Source organism: Dermacentor silvarum, chromosome 1, assembly GCF_013339745.2.
Source record: "Dermacentor silvarum isolate Dsil-2018 chromosome 1, BIME_Dsil_1.4, whole genome shotgun sequence".
NCBI lineage: Eukaryota > Metazoa > Arthropoda > Arachnida > Ixodida > Ixodidae > Dermacentor > Dermacentor silvarum.
In genome coordinates this window covers 110,370,434-110,392,406 of record NC_051154.1, presented here as the reverse complement: position 1 = coordinate 110,392,406, position 21,973 = coordinate 110,370,434, and the positions used below count along the sequence as shown (strand labels likewise).

Here is a 21,973-nt window from a genome sequence, read left to right as displayed (position 1 = left end):
TTAAAAATGGTTCTTTGACCTCATTTTCTTTTGTAATAATGAAACTCTTACAGGGAAATTAACGAAAGTAGAGCTTTGAAGGTCGGCTGTATTAGTGTAAACTGATTAACTGTCTATCTTTAGTGTCCCTTTAAATGACAACGCTTTCACTAGAGTTTATTCAGTGTAGTTCGGTGATCGATATCTATCAAGGCATTTCATAACTATCGCCACCATTAACAAAACAATTAGTGTGCTTCTTGCTATATCTAGAAATTTCACAGAGTATAAATACAAAATGACTACAAGTACAGATCTTGCGGTTAATGATGTTCATACAACGTAGCCATTCCCTTCTTTCTTTTCAGGATACATTAACAAGTTCCTTTCCTGGAATGCTTTTGTACCACTGAGCAGACTCACGTTTGGAGTGTACCTGATTCATGCTCCCTTCATTATCTTGTTCCTGCACATTTCCAGAGAACGTATTTTGTTCTCGCATTTCACTTTGGTAAGTAGGAACATTCTGTTTGTTTTGGTTTGTTTGTTTGTTCACAGATGGGCGAATTTAGTGTCATTATGAGCGTGTGAGAAAGTGTAAGAGCAGGGTTGAAGATTAATATGCCGAAGACAAACATAATGTTAAATAGCCTGGCAAGGGAACAAGAATTCAGGATCGCCAATCAGCCTCTAGAGTCTGTATAGGAGTACGTTTATCTAGGTCAATTACTCACAGAGGACCCTGATGATGTGAAAGAAATTTACAGAAGAACATAATTGGGTTGGAATGCATACGGCAGGCATTACCAAATCCTGACTGGGAGCTTATACCACTGTCGTTGAAAAAAAAAGTGTACAATCATTGCATTCTACCGGTGCTAACATATGGGGCAGAAACTTGGAGGTTAACAAAGAAGCTCGAGAACAAGTTAATGACCGCACAAAGAGCGATGAAACGAAAAATGTTAGGCCTAACGTTAAGAGACAGGAAGACAGCAGTGTGGATCAGAGAACAAACGGGGATAGCCGATATTCTAGTTGACATTAAGCTGAAGAAATGGAGCTGGGCAGGCCATGTAATGCGTAGGATGGATAACCGGTGGACATTAGGGTTACAGAATGGATACCAAGAGAAGGGATGCGCAGTCGAGGACGGCAGAAAACTAGGTGGGGTGATGAAGTTAGGAAATTTTCAGGCGTAAGTTGGAATCAGCAAGCGCAAGACAGGGGTAATTGGAGATCGCAGGGAGAGGCCTTCGTCCCACAGTGGACATAAATATGGGCTGATGACGATGAGCGTGTGCATTTCGCCACGCTGAACGCCATTTTGGCGGCTCGATGCTACACAACAAAACAAAGTGTCGTACAGCATTATTATTGATGCAACAGTATCAAATGGCCCATTGAGCGGAAAAGCCGGCGTCTGTAGCAGTGAAACGGCACCTAAATTCCCATTGGCTGCGATGCCACGTCACGAGCACTCCTCGACGGAGACGCCTGGTGGGAGCGTTAGCGCGCCAGGTGTTGCGTGAGGGGAGAGGGCATCGCCGCGACGTGCCTCTCTCTCACCCCCACTGCGCTTAGCTGCAGCACGCGCCTGCCGGCCTTGGTGGCCGCTGCTGCCTCCTAGGTCTCTCGTGGTGGAGGACGTCAGTGGAATGCGGCGTTGGCACCGCAGGTTGCTGCTGCTTGCTAGCTCGGGTAGCACGTGCCGCTATGGAGTCTGAAGCATCTACATCGGCGGCGGACGCAACCTCGGCAGTAGCGAAACGGGGCCGACCACAGCAGACGAAGTGAGGAAGCGGAAGAAAACAGCAAGACGAGCGAAGAAGCAAAGGCACGTCGCGGTGGTGCCCTGTCCCCTCACGCAACACCTGGCACGTTAGCGAAGCAGCAGGTGTTCCGTTTCGACCGCTCTGCCTTGCCACATTCAGCCATAATGTGGCGTCACATTCAGCCATAACAGAACGTGTGCAGGTGCCCTGTCCCTGTGTTGGAATTCGATGCGCTTAAAGTACTCGATCACATAGTATTGTGTGAACGTAGAAACTGTAAAACAAATACCCCACACCAATTTAATTGCAAAGCTCGATAACATACCCCGCAGTAAAACTCGAAAACGTTACTCGCGGCGCAAAACTCAAAGGACCGCTCAGCAGCGTTCAATTGGACATTAATGCTTGCGCATTCACAACTCATAAGAAGTGCTTAGGAGTCCTCGGCTTATTATTATTATATTATTATTATTATTATTATTATTATTATTATTATTATTATTATTATTATTATTATTATTATTATTATTATTATTATTATTATTATTATATGTAATCTCATCTTCTTTTAATATTTTTGTCATTTCTGAAACTTGGCTCTGTCGTGACATTTCGTCGTCAGACGCACTACAACTTCTTCCGCAGTGACTGGGACTTCAATGGATCTCAACAAAAAGGTGGTGGCGTACTGATCGCAGTTGACAATTCGCTGAGATGTGTACGGCGCATCGATATAGAAAGTGTACGGGAGTCGATATGGCTAGAAGTTAGCCTAGCCCGATGTGAAAAATTGTTGATTGGATCGTTCTATGTACAGCCGAATATTCCCCTGTTTTGTTTCATGAGGTCATCTCTTCCATTTAAAGTGTAATATCCTCCCATAGTAAGCACAAAGTAATTCTTCTTGGTGCTTTTAATACACCAGGTATTGATTCGAACACACTTAGATATTCTCATTACAATCATTACACAGAGAAGAAATGCAGCCTGTTGTTGGACTTTCCGTCCTTCTGTTCCCTTCAGCAGCATAACTTGATCACTAATTCCTGTGTCAACGTCTTAGATCTTTGCATCTCGAATGCTCAAGTTTTAGAAGTCTCTGGTTCCTAAATTTTTCTTGTGCGTACCGATAAGTTTCATCCGCCACTAAAGATAACTGCCTCTGTGTCAGCACTGAGGCAGAGCTCCTCCAGTGGCGTAAATGAATCCCCACGCTTTGCTTTCAAGCGTGGTGATTATCTTGGTTTATATAATTTCTTGTCTACCACCGACTGGTCACTGGTTACAGAAAAAAACAATGTTAATGACGAAGTAAATCAGTTTACGGAGCTTGTTTTGAGCAGTAGGCGCAAATACATTCCCCAGTACAGGCCTAAACGCTCTAGATATCCCCACTGGTGCTCATCTGAACTCATAATTGCCCTAAAGCATAAAGATCGCGCACACCGAAAATCTAGAATTCCGTTGCCTAGTGAGTGCAAAGAAGAATTCCGCTTTTTTCGGGCTCTCTGTAAACGTCTCTATAAGCGGGATCAAGACTCGCATGGCATTCTTGGAAAAGAGCGCCTCCGACCGGCCGGCGGAATTTTGGAAGTATATCTGTAAGCGCTCCAATAAACGTGGAGAGGGTTTTCGCTTACTTGACTCTAGAGGGGCAGAAGTCCAAGCAGTCACAGATTGTTTTGCAGCCCATTTCTCTTCCTTATATAAAGATGCAGGTTTCAACGCTTGTGTCAGTCAGCGGCACGCGACGGTTCCTACATCTAGTGCGGTGTTGTTTGATGAAAAGCTTGTCCACGAATGCCTTAAGCGCTTGAAGCCTTCCCTATCCTGCGGCCCTGATGGCATCCCCTCCGCAACTCTAAAAGCTTACGGCAGTATATTTGCTCCAGTGTTGACATCTATAATTAATAACTCTTTGACTACTTCCACTTTCCCTCACATGTGGAAAACTGCTCGTGTTTTTCCTGTATTTAAGTCTGGATGTAAATCAGATGTGTCGAATTATCGCCCAATTTCTCTTCTCTGTGCTACGTCCAAGATTTTTGAGCTTGCTCTTCACAACATATTGTCTTTTACTGTGAAGAACTCGCTCATTCCGAATCAGCATGGATTTCTCATCGGCCGCTCCACTATCACAAATCTTGCAAGTTTCATGACACAGATCTCCACGCCAGTACTTCAATTAAAGGGGGCAAGTTGACACCATTTACTGTGATCTCAGCAAGGCTTTTGATGTAGTCAGCCACTCGCTGCTTCTGATCAAGCTTAAGCACTTTGATGTTGATTCGTCAGTTGTGAATCTCTTGCGCAGTTATATTCTTGATAGATCGTGTTATGTTAACGTCAATGGCCAAACGTCTTCTTACATGGCAACTAGCGGCGTCCCTCAAGGGTCAGTATTAGGACCACTCCTTTTTTTAATTTTTATTAATGGCATTCTTCCTGTTATTCGGAACTCTTCTTTCCTTCTACATGCTGATGACATCAAGATTTTAAAGAAAATTCACTCTATTAATGACTGTCGCGCCCTGCAGTCTGACCTGTTTTTCTTTTCTAAATGGTGCAAGGATAATAACCTTACCTTGAATGCTGCTAAGACCAAAGTCATGACTTTCACACGCAATGCTGCAAGTATTTCTTTTTCTTATTCTGTAGATTCTGTGCCGTTGTGTAAGGTCTGCGAGATCAATGATCTTGTTGTACTATTTGATGCAACCTTACACTTTTCGGCTCACACAAAAAGTGTTTCAATGCGGGGTATGCGCTCTCTTGGTTCTGTATGCAAACTATCGTGGGAATTCAAGTCTCCTACACCGTTCCGCAAATTGTACACAACCATCTGTCTTCCTCAACTTGAATATGCGTCGGTCGTCTGGAATGGCTCTTCTAGATCCAACAGTGACATTATAGATCGTGTCCAGAAAAAGTTTCTAAGCATATATAATCACCGCTTTGCAAACCTGGGCATTGCACCCTGTACTAGCACTGATGGATTGTTGTGATTGCCCTCACTTCGCGACCGACGTAATCGCGCTGACCTTCTGTTTCTCTTCAAACTCCTTCACGGTAACATGACGTGTCCCGAACTACTCAGCTGTGTCATGTTTCGTATCCCACGCAAGATCACCAGAGAACATAGACCTTTCCATGTTCCTGCCTGTCATAACTAACACTCAACTCTGCACAGAATACAGAGTCTTTATAACGCTTACTTCCGTGATCTTGACATCTTTCATAACTCATTGTGTTCGTTCTTTTCCGAGCTTTGCCTTGTGTTATAATTTCATGCATTGTTCAAGTGCCCTTCTCCTCCTTTTTCTTTTGTATTTACTTTGCGCTTTATTGTCGGTACTCTCATCTTTTCACAATATTTATTTTTATTCATTTATTTTTTCGTGATATTCCCCTGCAGTGTTTTGTTTTTGGTTTGCAATGTATGCGTGCGCCAGCACTCAGACCTTAGGGTTGTTCCTGGGCACGTTAAATAAGCATGATTGACTGAGTGATTGAGTATTATTATTATTATTATATTATTATTATTATTATTATTATTATTATTATTATTATTATTATTATTATTATTATTACTATTATTATTATTATTATTATTATTATTATTATTATTATTATTATTATTATTATTATTATTATTATTATTATTATTATTATTATTATTATTATTATTATTAAAATGTGGCCTGGCTTCTGAAACTGGGGGGCCCGGAACAGATGCGGTGTAGGGCATATAAGACGGCAAAAGCGTGGCTGCTTGGGCTGGTTGGTGAAGCATTCTTTAGACAAGGAAAAATCCTTTTCCCCCCTTTTCTTCCCCCCTCCCCTCACCTACGATAGTTCTTATATCCCCGACACCTTTGCCTTTAGTGTGCGCCCTGTCCTGTCGCTTTCTTTCTTCTCCCCTACGTCTTGCGCAATGAAGTTAATTTTCCTTGTTTAAAGAACATGAAAAGGGTCACGATGTTGCAGCGGGCTGCTCTGCAGTGCCGTGGCGCTCCTGTGCATGAGATTGCCGGTTCGACGGCAGATGGGAGGAGGAGGGACTGCAAAAACGCTCACGTGGCGTGCTTTGTTCAAGAATCTCATGTCATCGAAGTTATACTAGAGCTCACACGCACTACGGCATCTCTCATAGCTCGTGAGTAATGACCTTGAGATTAGCTCCCGCTTTTTGTTAGTCACTTTACTCTATTTTTCGTCGGGACCGGTCAGCACTTCGTGGTGTCGGCGTCTTTTGAACACCGTAGTCGAGCTGTCTCGAGTAGTTGCGCATTCAGAATTATAGTTGTTTTGAACCACATTCACTCTGTACGCAGTCAAGTGTAAGTTATGAATGTTTTCTGCTACGCAGGTGTCCCTGTGCTTCGCGGTCTTACTTTGGAGCTACTGCCTCACGTACCTGATGTTCGTACTGTGCGAAGCTCCGACAGCGCAACTGGACAAACTCATTTTCATGGGCGCCGGAACGAACGAGCGGCGGCAGAAATTGCCCCTTCAGAACGGCTCTCAACTCGTCAAAACATGGGTTGTCTCGACAGATAGCGCAGTAGAAAAAGGCCAAGCGCCCGTCGACCTGGAGAGTGGCAACAACAACAACGTGAACAGCATCATCGGCCAGAGCGTTACGTACCATCTTTAAGAATAGTGCATGCGCGAAGTTACTTCTATTTGTTGGTCGAGGATTTTCACGCAAGCAAGATGTACGCCTCGGGAAGCGAGGACGATTGCTGTCGGTAAGATGCGCGGAAGACGGCTTTATGATAGGTAAAGTATTTAAATTGTAAATATTTAATTAGTGGAAGTTCATTTTCAGCTTGACAGTCTCGGCGCTGATCCCATTTTGAAGGTAGTCATAACAGAAAAGACCAGGAGCAGCATATCGCACACTAATGTTACTTTACTGTTTCCTCTGACCTTCGTACCCGTGGAGGTCAAGGCACATCAGAACAGCAGTGCCAAAGCCCACAAAACGGCGTGCCACAACTGCGCCACCGTTGGACGCGATAAAGCGAGACGCCGGCGTCGCACTTCGCTACACAGTTAGCTATATGCACTCCCTCGGTGCGACCTCCGGCTTTCAGAGTTTTGTACGTGTGCTCATAGCGAACAGCTCCTGCGCAATCATCGTATTCACGCATAATATACTCTGATCACGTGTGCGCTGTATACGACTGCGCAGTGAGCTTCACGCGCATATCACGCCTTTGACTGTTGTGTAGTTCGCCACGCTCAAGAATGTGTCAACAAGTCACAATTCACCATTGTAGTCAAAGAATAATTAAATCCATGCGTTCTTAAAGAAAAACACTGTTCTTGTTAATTGCACTATAATGTGCACTTTTCGACAAAAAAAATATTGCATGCTTAGAAACAATAATCTTAATTATTTGATGATAATGGCCTGTCTCTTCGATACATGAAATAAGTTTATTCCTTTGTTCCATGGCTGCATCATTTTTTTTTGTAGAAAAATTATTTCTTTCTGTTTCCATACAGGCCGCTATCTGAGGCTGGGAGCGGTATCAGAGAAATTAAAGCAACAAAGACCTTCTAGCCTTTGACTGCCCATTGCCTGCATTAAATAGCAGCTTGTTTTTAGGTTCAATGACTCTCATTCCTCCAAGAAACAGTACTTTACAATGAACACCTCATTTTCTTTCTGCTCTTTTCTGTACCTATGCCTCAGCGATCATTTAAATTGATGGAGTCAGACTTGGGAAATTGTCTTGTCACGCGATTTTACCCTAACTGAAAGTGTCTTATGAAGAAAAAATCTAAGAACGTGCATTTATTGAGCTGCACTCCGTGATATGGCAAAAGAAATAGGCATGTACTGTCTCCGCTTGAACGCCTCTGGGTATGTAGAGCGCCAATCGTAACAGCTCTTTGTGCATGGAATAAGTGCCATGTGGATATAAGCATTGGGGCAGCAGAACAACGTAAGTAAGCAGATCGTATTAGAATAACGCATCTAAATAATGGCTTGATGCCTATTTGGGGAAATGGGTAAGTGGAAGGGAGGTCGGGCTAAATCTGACTCACTATGAAAGCTTCACATGCGAAGCTCCATTGGGATGTTAAGTGCCTTTTCACTGTTAGCTTGTGTCCCAATCGAGCCCTCACCTTCAATTAAGATGTTAGCACCGAATTAAGCTCTCTCTTCTTTTTCTTTGTTGGCGTGTGAGAACTGAACTATCACAATAAAAATGCCCTCTACATTGCTAAGCGTTCAACAGGATTTCTTCATAACCTGAACAATGTTTAGGTTCGGAGCTTGAAGCAACAAACCTGAACCAAGTAGCATTAAGGAAAGCATTTTTTTATCGAACTACGTGACTAAAATGAATCATGAACATCTGCGCCAATGTAAAGATATAGCAGCACCAAATCTAAGAAATTGACAAATAATGACGCGGGATTCCCGTTAAAGGCGAGGAGAAATAAAAGTCATCATAAAACTCTCGTAAACTACGATATTTACTATAATCCAATACTTTCCAATGCACATGTACCCGTAGCACCTCCTTAACATAATTACGTCAGGGAAAGAAGAAAAAAAAACAAATACCTATTGCTACAGGCACCTTCATGTCTGAGGAAACGTGATTACATCTGTTGCGAAGGTAGTAAATGGTATCGAGCCTCTCGCCCGTAGTAGCTCACCTCCTACTATAGTGAGTGCGAATACTTGAAACATCGCATTATATGTGCGACGATATGTATAACTGCCTATCAACCGCAATTGAGGACAGTGACGTGCAGAGCTGAGTATGTTCTTGATAATTACAATGGAACGTTAAGGAACAGATTCAAAGAGTGGTATTAACTGCTCCGCGTTGTGCGTGAACTAGTTCCATGAACCATCAAGTCCAAGTAATAGAAACGGTGCATACTGCGAATGGTCCCAAATTCCAAACATTGCGCCCATTTGCTTGAAGATGCATTTATTATCAATGAATGTTTATGGTACAAAATGAAAATGGCACATATGTACACTTCCTTGCTTTCAATGTATTGCCGTGGGTTCAACTTTCGATATATCGTGACGCCACTTGCATACACACGCTGATACAGAATGCACCTACAAATACAGGCTAAGAGATAAAGTGGACTCGATGAGTGAATTAAGTAATCAAGACGACACACTGGTGTTAAACAAATAACACATGAGGCACGCTCACCGCTTGTAATAAAGCGGTGCTCACAATAGGCGGAAATGCCGCGAAGCACGCGTGTTAAAACGCCACACCATGCGACACAATGGCACAGAAACTTCGCGATAGACAGAAAGCGAGGACATCAGTCCGACCAGCGGCTGACGTCATGCACGCACGTCCGTTGAGGTTTCTCCTGTCAAAACATGCATAACCGTTCGGTACCTACGAATATGATCAGGCTTTCACGCTTTCCGACGATTACTAAATTACAATAGCGGCTGCAACGGACACTGCGTGTTTCCAACGCATCATATCGGCCTCCCGACAAGCACGCGTCGCAAGTGCAGTGCGCTGCGAATCCTCGTTGTTGCTTTCAGTATCACAAATGGCGTGAAAGCAATAACTATTGAACGCAGATTATTTTATCAGATCTACAACTAATGCACAAGGAGCTCGCTGCATCATTCACATAATTTTCAGGTAAAGTCCCAAAGTGTTTCTGTAGCGCTTCTGTGTACTCTGTCGGTGTTTTCTTTTTCTTGTTGTTGGAGCTAACCACTGGTGACAACAGCTGAGCGTATTTTCATAGCTCATGCAGGTCAATCCAAGTGTCCAAAGGGGTCAAAAGGAAGTACCCTGAAATTTCGCGACTTGTCAGATATGTCATATTAAGAGAGTTGGGAAACGCGGCGAGCAATTAACAGCCGTGAAAATATTCATCGTTCGCTTATGCAAGCCTGAAATGTAAGCGACCAAGACAAACGGGTAGTAAGCTCAGCTCTCAAGGTCTACATCTGAGGTAATCCCGTCGTATCACCTAGAAGTGACGCTCAATGTAATGTTAGCGATCGTAGTGCTGTTACCGCACATTGTCGGTAACAGTTACCCTGCTACGAAGTAATACTATGCTTTCATTTTCCTGATTGGTGGCGCTTTATTTTCTACTATGACAATATATTCAAGGCTTGAGGTTAAGCACAAGAGACCACGTAGGACAACAAAAGGGAACGAAATCACGGCGCTGCTGCCCTATGCATGCTCTCTTGCGCTTAACCCCAAGTACCAACTAGCCCACCAGTCTGTTCTCTTGGTATTCAGAGCGCATAACTTCTTGTTTTCTCACACCAACTTGAATTTCAACATCTAAAGCAGGAAGTGAATTTTTATGAGCTGCTTCTTCAGCCCCTATAGAACGGCTAGAGCCGTCCTACCTTTACACCGTGTTCATTATAATGAGGTTAAACAACTTTCCTGTAGTTTAGTACTTGAGACAGATATCACTATTTATTTGTGGAAAATGCTCCTAGACAAAATGGCACTTTGTCTAACGATGCTACATCTGCGCGTCAAAACTATCTCTTAGGCTACGCCGTGGAGCAAGGCACATGCTCCGGCTCGTTGTCATCTGAATAGTAGCGCCAATTAATGTATCAACGAGTGCGTGTTTGAAAAATCTTTTGATTACAACCAGCGACAGTGAGACTGTTTATATTATAAACAAACACAGAAAAGATCGAACAAAGCCCACTACGAGAATACGTAATACCAATTGCTGCCTGCAATTGCACTCGAGTTTTTTATTTTCCCCAGGGCTTACTGTCATGTGCTATATACACCTGCCTGTTGCAGTCTCTTATCTGCGGCACTAGAGTTAGTTGTAGTAGCTGTAGTATCTTCAAAATTAAACAGATTTGCGCCATTTTTATGTTCACAATGCTTACATTTCAAGTAGCTCGTGTTCAATATATATATATATATATATATATATAGTAGCGATATCAAGTAAAAGGTATTCTTACTGTCTTTGTAACTAGGGACATGCTTCAACATTTAACTGAGCGATGAATTGGGCTAGCTGGTGTACATTCATTGTTCGTGCGCCATGTACGGCACACACTGACGCGGACAAGATGAACACTGACTGAGAACCGAAGACACGAAAAAGCGCGAAACTGACACACAGTTCGTTTCTTCGGTTCCCAGTCAGTGTTCATCTTGTCGCCGTCAGTGTGTGCCGTACATGGCGCAAAAACAATGAAGGCTTCATCCCATCAGTGTTTAAAAAAAAAAACTACGCTTCATAGGCGCAAGACGTCACACGACGAGTGTTGTTGTTCTTGATGAGGCCGTAGTGACCGTCGAGTCCAGACATACTATCATAGTATATTTCTATACATTTTTCGTAAATGCCTAAGAGAACCAGAAGCGACTGTGCAGGTTCACGATAAGGAGCAAAGGAGCACATAAGGGCTCGGGCCTGAGATGTCAGGGGTACAGCCGCAGTTACGTACCCAGATGGCTTAAGAGAAACTGGAAATGGAAAGAGTATTATCACACGTCAGCATGCACAAGACAAATATCGGTTTGACCACAAGACAATATTTTCGCTTCACACAAATTGGTGACTACCAAGCTCGACCATAGCTTGCTTCGTTTAAAAGGAGCGATAATCCTTCTTGCATACGTGATATCTTCACATACCGCGATCGTGTGCGGAAATGACCTAAAAATACTCTCTCGGCGGCTATTATAAAATAGGCGGCCTAATGCGGCATACATTTGCTGTGCATCATTGATAAATAAGCACTTAACGTTAAAAGCAGTGGTTGCATCGCACAAACGTCAGCGTACAAACAAGCTGGGCAAGCTACAGGCTCGCTGTCGTCTCATCTGCCTCAGCATTTGATCAGGGCACGGAACCAACGAGTGGGAACGAATTCTATCCTTGAGCCGACATTGTTCGGCGAGATTTCCTGCGGTTAGGCTAACTTGGCAGTTCTTGCAGTCGACTGCGATATACAGGTGGCTTCTAGGCCGCGCCGTCTCCTTCCTTGCATGTGGAGTTTCACTGGTGGAGACGCAATCGTCTTCTGGCGAAGCCGCCGTTTCTCGAGAAACCGTGTCTGCGTCCTCCTTTCTCTTCTCCTCAGGAGAAAGGCAATCAGTCGGCTGAGACGACGGGGTGGCCGCATCCCGAAGTTCGTGCACTTCTGTAGCAGCAGGCGTTGCGGTGTCATCCGCCGTCTTGCTGTTCACGGCGGTGGCCTTCGTTATGGACCCGTATGGCGAGACGTGCGTGCCGCCTTGGTTAGGACAGGGCGCCATATCGACTGGCATCGAGTACGGTCTCAGAGTCCGTTCGTTGGGGGACGACTCAACCACGCTCGCAGCTTCTTCGACGGACGCTGTCTTGGCTGGCTCCGACTTGCGCCGCCTGTGATTTTTGGGAGGCAGTGGCGGCGGTATGTCTTTCTCTTTCTCTTTCTCCAGCGATGCCCTTCTCAGCAGCACGTCGTCGAGCTTCTCGTAGATGCGCTCGTCCGTGTCGCTGCTGACGCTGAACGCCACCTCGGACACGGGCGACTCAAGTTCGCTGTCGACGTTAGCGGACGTAATCGAGATTCCGGAGTCGAAAGTGGAGATAGACAGATGGGACTGGCGGGAGCAGGGGAATCCCTGCACTTCGTCCAGTCCAGGAGATGGCAGGGGCCCCTTGAATGTGGGCATCTGCAGCACGGAGATGGCGTTCGTTTTGGGCACGCTGTAGCCGTTGCTGTCTTCAATGGCGGCTGTGCGATGCTGCTGAGCGGAGCCTTGGCGTCGCGCAGAAGTGTGGCCACGCATCTCATGTACTTCTTTCCAGCTGTACTGTTCGGGGGTCATGCGCTTGAGGATGCCTTGAACGACGCCGCGCAGGGTGTAGACAAAGTTGAGCGCTTCCGGGCAGTAGAAGTGGAGAATGCCTCTCCCCGTCGAGCTCTCGCTGCGGGATAGAAATAAAGAAGTGGTTAGGTTACGTGGGCACAACACTCGTTCTGGTCGAGGATTTTCATTGCGAACAAGCACATTGATACTTTCAAGAAATGAATCTGGCCATTTGTCTACACCTCTTTTCTTTATTCTTTATTATTTCTTAATGCGAGAGTGTCAGAAGATGTGTTGACGCCTGCAAAGGGATCTGGCCGCTCCTCACAATATTTGGGGGACAATATAACTATCTGCGAGATGTTGATTATTATTATTATTATTATTTTATTAATATGCGGTCGACAGCGGTGCAGTGCGAGACATGCAGCGAATTCAGCACGCGGCTAGGGGTCCTGACACCGTGTCTAGCGTACTGGTCGCCGGAGCTCGGAACTGCATGCTCACCTTCCACACTCGATGGCTAGCAGCTTGCCGTGGTCCGCCTCGTGTTTGTTCCGTGAGACCTGGAACCGGACGAGGGTGTTGAGGTACCACTCTTGAATCACGTGTTCCGTGTGCGGGTGCGTAAGGATCAGCTTGTGACCGCTGATGGACAGGTTCCCGTAGCTGCCCAAGAGGCCAGCGCGGCCGCTCCATGCGTCGTCGATGAGCGAGGCTTCGAACTTGAAGCCCAGAACTGCGGGTACATAACAGCAGATGATCATGCCCAGGTTGTAAATTGTAAAAGCAAATTTAAACTAGAATTACATTCTACAATGGAAAGAAAGAAGGCTGAGGAGAAACGTCAACATAGGGCGAGTATGTGCGAAGGGAAGAAAGTAGCTGTAAACTAGGTTCCCCAGATAGCAGTAATCGCTGACGTTTTCAAAGAGAAATCAGCCGCGATCTGCCAGAGAAAAACAAACGGCTTTTCGCGGTGGCGCATGTCACTCACGATGGAGTGAAAGCGAATATCTCCGGTTTTTCTGTTTTTTAACCTTTTTGCAAATTGCACAGCGCAGCTGTTTCGTTCATTAAGCAACAAAGAACAACTTCCTCCGTGGGTTTGTTTCTCTTGCATCGCTATTTCTACGCCACTGTCTCGCTAAAACCCTGAATGTTAAGAAAGGTATAGATTGTTTCTGCGACACAGACAAATGAAGATTGTGCTACAGTTCTGCGGCTAATGTATACACGCCTGTGACAAAGTCTCCTTGCATGCAGAGGAATCTCACTGCTCTTCTTATCACGGGAAGACATATTAACGCGCTCTACAGGGCGTTTTCGACCTGCACGATTAAGTGGTTAAGCATCGTTGGGGTAGCAGCATTTCTTGGAAGCGCTTTGTAGACTGCTCTAGTAAGCCTCGTGGCCTTCCCAACGACCAGCTGTTCTCACAAAAATGCGGCTGCATTCTAAATCAAGTGCTCACCCACCTTCCCGTGTTCTAGTGCGGCCGTAATAAATAAATAAATAAATAAATAAATAAATAAATAAATAAATAAATAAATAAATAAATAAATAAATAAATAAATAAATAAATAAATAAATAAATAAATAAATAAATAAATAAATAAATAAAAACACGCTGTGTTCTTATTATATTTTCTTTCGCCTTTGCTTTCTCTCCTGTACTTCACTCCCAGTTCACTGCTCCTACTGTTCATGAGCTAGAATTGACAAGCCAGGGCAGGTGAAGGAATCCGGCTTTCCAAGCCCTCAAATGGCGGTGATTTCAAAAATCCGCAAACTCAAAGGGCAAGCGCGACTTGTACAACAGCTGTCTTATCGAGTGTACAGGGGGAATCCTATTTCGCTCTTGCACTCACGAGACGTACCAAACCGGAGAGCAGGTGTATTTATCCTTTTCAGAACGCGCTGCAGGGCTCGCTTAAACGATTGGTTTGCCATCGGTGTACTCGCGCGCAGATTTTTTTTTTTTTTTTATTGTTCCGTGATCACAGACATCCGCGACGTTGCATGGTCGAAAACATACCGTTCTCAAGCTCCACCATGGGCACGGGTGGCCAGAGCAGCGCTCGCAACGCGGCCATCCACTCCTGGCTCTGCGTCTCGCTCTCGCCGGCCAGGTAGACCATGGGTGGCCGCTGGCCCGCGCGCACGGCCAAGGCGAACTCTCGCGAGCTCGAGCCGCACCGGAACACCTGGGCGTTCTTGGGCGATAGCGTGCCACGAGCCTGGACGCCCGAGTTGCGGTGGGCGCGCACCTCGAGCAGCACGTCGCACGGCTGGCCCGATGCCGACTCCAGCTGGGTCAGGTCGACCCATTTCCGCTTCCAGCTCTGCGTCGAAGCGTGCCAGCCAGTATGAGGAAAACAGCCGCGGTGCACACACTCTACGCGTCAACAAACGCTCGCGGAGAGTTTCAGCGCAGAGTACGTGCTCGCGGCCGAGAAAAACAGCACGGCTCGCTGCGCTGTGTTTCGCAACACTCCGCGCTGATGCTATTCTACGAATGTTTATCGGGTGATATTGTGTTTATTTGTCTCCTGCACATGTTTTCGCCACAAGACGCGTCTGCTGCTTTCAAGCACGTAGAATAAGACAATAAACGATGCGCTGTAATGGCGCGTGCTTTCTGACAGTGGATATAGCCGTTCAGAATTGGTACATGTCATTAATTCTCTGTCTGAACGCTATAACAACCTGGTGTAAGTAGTTACTCTGCGTTGCATGCGTGAGCACCCCAAAAGATCTAGGAAAATATTGATCTTCTTTCTTTTTTTTTTAATCGCACGGTTTGCCCTACTTCGAGGTAACAAGCAATGGTAACAACAGGGACGCCCTCGAAAATGCGTGCCTCCCCAACTAGCCCAAACATGTTCAGTTTGCCCTACGGCATTTTATTTAACTGAATGCGTGCAGTCCTTCTTCGCGTAGAAGATGCACAAGTTGCCTGTGGAAATTATCGGCCTTAATTAACTGTTGCTAATCTGTGGGCTGGTCTGGCCGTTTCCCGGCATCTCAAAGCACTTCTTGTGGCCTTCGTGCCGGGGTCAGCCACAGCAGGTGTCAAGCATCTGCTGCGGACGCGGGGGCAGAGCACTTCGGACACTTCACGAGGTCTTCAAGTGCTGGACGCAAGGCTCAGGTTACGGATGGGGTAAGGGCCGCCCCAGCTCAAAGTCTCCGGAGAGAGGCTTCCTCCATCCTAATTAGCTTACGAGCAAAGGGGCATACACACGGGGGGATTGGAGCACTAGATGTCCCGCTCTCAGTAAGGAGCTGGTATGTTCCGCTCACTTTATTGTAACCTGGACATATCTGCTTCGATTTAACAGTACTTTTTTTTTCTTTTAGTTTTGTTTCCCTAGGTGCGTTGAAATATAATCTGTAATACTTCAAGTATTCTATGGGTGTCGTTTGTATTGTTTGTTGAATGAATGTCACCGACCGTCAGCGGCGAACGTGCTCTAGGTCGCTTTCTCCAGCCATTTCAGCGTGCCCAAAATATCGCTGCTGCCAGCATAGCACCGGGCTTTGCAAGCGGCGGCGCAAGAATTCAGATAGACACAATGAACAACCTGTGCTCAAAGCGTTCCTTATCTCTTGCACTGTTCGACTTTGTCTTTCGTGCAAGTATCTGTGAGCTAAAAGATACAAGTACCTGCAAGCTAAAAGATACAGTGGACATATTCGACGAACTCTGGCATCTACTTATCAACACAAGCCGTATCTCGTGGACAATGTAACGTTCAGATATGTTACGTACATTCCACCACAAAAGTTTATGGACCAAGGTATCCCAGGAAACGTTGCATTTCCGAGAAGCCTGTAATGTAACCAGTACAACCATGCGTCACAATGTTGTTCCCGTATATAGTAGAGGCTGGAAAGGCAAATGCCAGGTTGTGTTGTGAGGCTGCAGATATAATCAATCAGCTTTTTCTCAGACTGTGGTCAGTAAAATTTTGTGGTTGACTGTACATTTCCAGAAGCCCGGCTCCAAAAGTCCAGAAGCCCGTTAAATTATGGTCATAAGGGTTAGGTTTGCTTGCTCTGCCGCCACGCGGCGCATCGGGACCTTCAATACAAATGCCCCTGTTCACTAACACTCCAATGGGGAACGGTCAAAAGGAAAATTCCTTTCCATTTCCCCACCTGTTAGCTAGCAAACCGGACTTTTCCTAGTTAACCTCCTCCTTTTCCATTGTCTCTCTCTCTCTCGCTCTCTCTCTCTCTCTCCCTTGTGTGCGCGCGCGCGATTATGAATGCAAGGACATATACTACAGTGCGCGACCTATCTGTAAATTTAGCACTGACGTGGCAAAGAACCGACCTCTGGAAGCGGAACCATAGAAGACGCACGTTCGCACTATGAACTCATAAATGTCATTTATTTTCCTTAGTTCTTGAAGCTCATTCGCTAAGACTTAGAAGCACGTGAGAAAAACCCCCGTGACCGAAATCCGTCCTATATACGGCGATATCGCATGTCACTGTGAAGTTCGTCGACATTTTTAAACGTCAGCAACAATTCTTCTTCTTCTACTACTACTAGTAGTAGAAGTAGTAGTAGTAGTAGTAGTAGTAGTAGTAGTAGTAGTAGTAGTAGTAGTAGTAGTAGTAGTAGTAGTAACTACTTACTACTACTGAACTAGTAGTAGTAGTAGTAGTAGTAGTACTAACTCCTTACTACTACTGAACTAGTAGAAGTAGTAGTAGTAGTAGAAGTAGTAGTAGTAGTAGTCGTAGTAGTAGTAGTAGTAGTAGTAGTATTGTTGACGCTTGTTCCTCGGCTGCCATGTCGTGAAGGCAAGAAATCACTGCATCTGTTTGTCAAGCAGGCAAGCAAACGACCAGATTCACCCGCCGTGGTTGCTTAGTGGCTATGGTGGTGGGCTGCTAAGCACGAGGTCGCGGGATCCCGGCCACGGCGGCAGCATTTCGATGGGGGCGAAATACGAAAACACCTTTGTACTTAGATTTAGGTGCACGTTAAAGAACCCCAGGTGGCCCAAATTTTCCGTAGTCCCCCACTACGGCGTGCCTCATAATCAGATGGTGGTTTTGGCACGTAAAACCCCATAAACTAATTAAATAAACGTCCAGATTCCAAGCCGAGCGCTCTAGCGACTGTAAGCCGCGAGCTCACGAGCACCAGCGTGATACTCTGAGCGCAGCTGCTGAGAGAGAGAGAGAGAGAAGGGAGGAAGGAAAGCCAGGGAGGTTAACTAGACTTTGTCCAGTTTGCTACCCTACACGTGAGGAGGGGAATGAAAGAAAGAAACAGAAAAGACACGAGTCTTGGTCGCACTTTCAGATGCACTAATCCAGGTGGCGCATATCTAAAGTCGGGTACTCAAGTCCGTCGGCTTCAGGTACTGTAGAAGAGCTCGAATGGCTTTCTGGGCTGATGATTGTGAGGCCACGCTCCCAACACCTTTGCTTCTGTGTCACTGTTCTCGCTTCAATAAACAACGCCAGACTCTCCAGTGTGCCTTGAATTGACTGGACGGTAGGCTATTTACAGAAGCGCAGCTGCTGATTTTGCAAAGTACATGTCGAATGACAACCAAGACAGAGTTCAAGGTGGTGATTGGGAACTCTAATTCGTAATTGTTGGGGAATACAGAGCTGGCGGAGACCAGATGAGGAAGTGCAGGAGCGAGCCTGCTAAGAGGGTACGGTCGAAGAACTTTATGTAGCGCGCGCATCTCCGACGCGAACTGTTTCAACAAAGTATTTCGTCGATATCTTCCATGCACCTACATACTCGTGCGAAATAAGCGGCCTTTTCTTTTCTTACAACAAAAAATAAACTTTGGTCTTTGATGAAAAAAGAAATCTCTAAGCTTCCTTGGTCTAGTTAAGGATGAAAGCAAGCAAAAGATAATGGCTACTGCTTATAATGGCCATGTGGCATAACCAGGGCAAGATACATCTAAAGCAAAGCGTCTGACAAAAAACCAAAGTGAAAATTGTTACAAATATATACGAAGTCTGTGGAGAGTCAGCGTAGAACTCGTAATGGAACGTTGATGGGACATGAGGAGTAGTGTTTGTCCCGTTCTTATTTCTTTCACCGTTTCGCTTGCTTACTCGTATGAGTCGGTCATTCGTCACTGTCGCAAAAATGTTGAGAAACACAATTCCCAATGATGACTTTTTGCAGCCTTCGCTATGGTTCCGCGGCTGTGACGTCCCATTGCTGAGCACGAAGTAGCATGTTCCATTCCCGGCTGCGTTCTAATAGGCGCTGAATGCAAAAGAGCTGTGTACTGACATCTCAGAGCACGATAAGGAGTTCCTCGTGATTAAAATAAATATGGTGTTTTACACAGCAGTGTCTCTCGTAGCAGGTTGACATGGGACATAAAGGGCCGTGGCATGTTAATGTTGTAAAATTCGATCTATGTAGGATATCAGAAGTGTAGAGAATATTTTCCGTTCTCTTCGTTGACGCATAATATATGATGCACAATGTATGCGCCTATTTACAAATAAATAGGTCATCTTACTTAGAATAAAATCCTGAATTCGTTTGCTACCCTATTTTACCATGGCTTAGTTTATTTCCCCAGCCAGCAAGCTCTCATGTTGGTACCATTTTTCATGTACAATCCCTAGCTTCAGCAAGCGCACATTTTATATCTTCGATACTCATCTTTGACTAACTCATCGATGAATAGAGTAAAGTTAAGTGTTTAAAACACGAAATACTATCGTTATCTACCGACAGAGTTGGCCGGACTGTGCTCGCTGGGACTTCCAGACTAATTTATCCCCTGCAGTGTCGACATTTACGAGCTTGTGCGTTGTAAAGCAAATTATTTTCATTGTGTTGTCTGTGGAGACAAGGTAAATTTATTCAAGGTAAACCAAAAAGACGCATGTCAATTCATGACGTACAACGCACAGAGCAAGCACACAATAGCAAAGCACTCCCGACCGCATGGAGCATAACAACTGCTACACAAGGACATTATGCAGATACTAATTGCTGGAACAGCTCCCATATGTCACGTTGGCGATCATGAGGTCAGCACTTGATCGCTAGCGCGACTATTCCCATTTAGCAGAGCGCATTTTCTCAGCTCTTTCTTTGACATGGTACCTTTTCCGAACTGCTTTTGAACTACGTGCATTCTCCAATAAACTTGACATCGTATTCGCTCTCTCTGAAGCCTGATGAGGGGAGCACAAAGAAAGACAACCAAGGAAAGAATCAACTACAGGCTTTTGAATAGTGCTCAACTGCTCATCTTTTCTACACCCACGAGAAAAGCGCATTCTCACGCAAACATTGAACAGCAACGCAAGCATTGGACAACATAGCCGCAGATGTAAAGTGCAAATGATGCTCGAACCTTCCAAGTGGAGCTGTTGCGGGCGCTTTGTGGCAGCTTCACGTCCACATATCCGCTCTTGATCACCATGGGACGGCTTGGACTCGACAGTGGCGTCGACGAGAGAGTCTTTCAAAAGCCACTGCTACTCAGCTTCGCCTGGCTGGTCTCTTCTGCCGGATTCACGGGGTCGCCCGCCGCACCAGTGCCTGCTCGGAAGTGTCAGCGCCGCGGAGCGTCTAGGATAGGACTGACTCAGTGAGAGAGCTTCGGATGAACGACGTCGCACGACGGCTGCTGAAGCGTGTCTGCTCCTGGTCGCGTTGCATGGAGGGCTTTTGGCTCCTGGACACACTAGCTGGCCTTATCGGCCACCGAGTATCGACCACGGTCGGGCGCCAATTCGTCGCTGGAGCCCATTGTCTTTGCTTATCGCCGATGGAGTAGGCGGCGTGTACAGAGCGGCGCGCTAGGTTCCTGCTATCCTGTGTTTCCCTACGCACGTCGTGCGGTGGCACTTTTTCTTCGCATGTTACGTGCAGCGCGAACGCTTCGGATATACTGTGTCCGCTGTCTGCGCTGTGGTCACCACAGGCTCCGCTGTTCATTCAACTAGCCTGTGCGACTCGCGGGGGCCAAGATAACACCTCGAGCGTAAACGCGGTTGCCAAGCGATTTTGCTTGAGAGTAACGTCGACGATGAGCCGCCACGCTTGTAATAAGCAAAATGAAAGATAAGCAGCTGATAAAAATTCCCCTGTCCTAAAATCTAGTCAATTGAATAGCTAATCAAGACAGTTCAAAAACGACAATCGAAAGTAAATGCAATACACGACCATAAAACAGAACAATTAGCAAACACAGACTTCAAGTCAAAGAGGCTAAAATCTCAGCGAGTGGTGCATTCCACAACAAAGCATCTCGCTTTTTTCCACGGGTGTCCTTGGAAGTGACGTTGCCATATTAAACTTCCTCCTCAAAGCCGGCGCAAAGTTGTTATTTGCATGTAGACTACGGATGTTATTACAGCGAAGCTGTTAGCCTCTAGTTGGTCGGGATTTTTCGTGCCCGTGTGCGCGGCTCTCGCTCACACAAAAATTTGGGCCGATCCCGGAGACCGTGCAAAGAAGCGGGAAGTGCACAGTGGGCTACTTCTCTAAAACGCATCACGTGACGTCATCGCGTGACGTCACGTTTGACGTTTGACGTCATCAAGTTAGGTCATCGGCGATATCGCCATGTGACGATTCCGTTATTCTCGTCTATTCCAATTACAATCCGAAGCTATCATGTCTGCAGCTTGTGTGTAAGTCGTACTTTACGAATTGTCTGACGCATTTCACTTTGAAAATGTTAATTATTTCAATAAGGCAGTTGCGCTAGGCGGATGGCCTAGAGGAATGAGCATGTATGCTGCACTTCCGCAGACGTGCGGTGCGTGCGTGACGTCACGTACGTCGCTTGTGGTGGTGGTGCTTGTCTAACGTCGTCTAACGTCGGCAACAGCTTCGCTGTACATCCACTGTCACAAGGTGGAATGCAGGTGAATTTTTTGAGTGGTAAACGGCACTTTAAAAACATGTTCAATCGAAAGAGTGCAGTGCAAAGTAAGCAGTGCGGGGCGTTAGAGTGTCTGTTGCAGAAAAACAACGTAGGAACACTGCCGACAGTTACAGCATCAAGATGACGAGAACAGCTCTGAAGACGAGGAAACGGCAATAATCAAACACCTGCGTTGACTAAAAGCTCAATTTCATTCTGACAACCAGTATCTTCTTACGCTTAAGGACAGCGGTTATCGAAATGGTTGCAGAAATGGCAGCGTGTTGTAGGCAAGGAAGGAACAAAAGATGGGATAACAAAGCTCGATAACTTAAGCTTATTTCGACAATTGCAACAGTTGTTGTGCAAGCCAAAGGGCAAGCCGAGCAACCAATCCAGCGTAGCCATCGCAAGTGAATAACCGACACGTGCGTCTTTTCCAATAGGAAGGCTATTTATTTCGTCCTTATTTCGCAGCGCGTTATGCATTTTACGCTCTAAAGGC

General features: G+C 45.7%; 2 protein-coding genes across 2 annotated transcripts in view; one reads left to right on the top strand and one right to left on the bottom strand.

Annotated features, from left to right (window-relative positions):
* Positions 1–7,077, top strand: part of LOC119434891 (nose resistant to fluoxetine protein 6) — a 51,706-nt gene extending 44,629 nt beyond the window's left edge. The window contains exons 14-15 of the mRNA XM_037701929.2: positions 348–490; positions 6,124–7,077. Coding sequence (XP_037557857.1) covers positions 348–490; positions 6,124–6,411 — 431 coding nt within the window. The 3' untranslated portion in view covers positions 6,412–7,077. The remainder of the gene's footprint in view (positions 1–347; positions 491–6,123) is intronic.
* A 140-nt stretch (positions 7,078–7,217) lies between these two features.
* On the bottom strand, positions 7,218–20,848 carry LOC119434878 (uncharacterized). The gene is made up of 4 exons (XM_049672306.1): positions 19,948–20,848; positions 14,613–14,919; positions 13,082–13,313; positions 7,218–12,692 (listed from the first exon to the last, which is right to left on the bottom strand). The coding sequence occupies exons 1-4, from the start codon at positions 20,014–20,016 to the stop codon at positions 11,552–11,554; spliced, it is 1,749 nt and encodes a 582-aa protein (XP_049528263.1). The 5' UTR covers positions 20,017–20,848; the 3' UTR covers positions 7,218–11,551.
* Between the last annotated feature and the right edge of the window lie 1,125 nt (positions 20,849–21,973).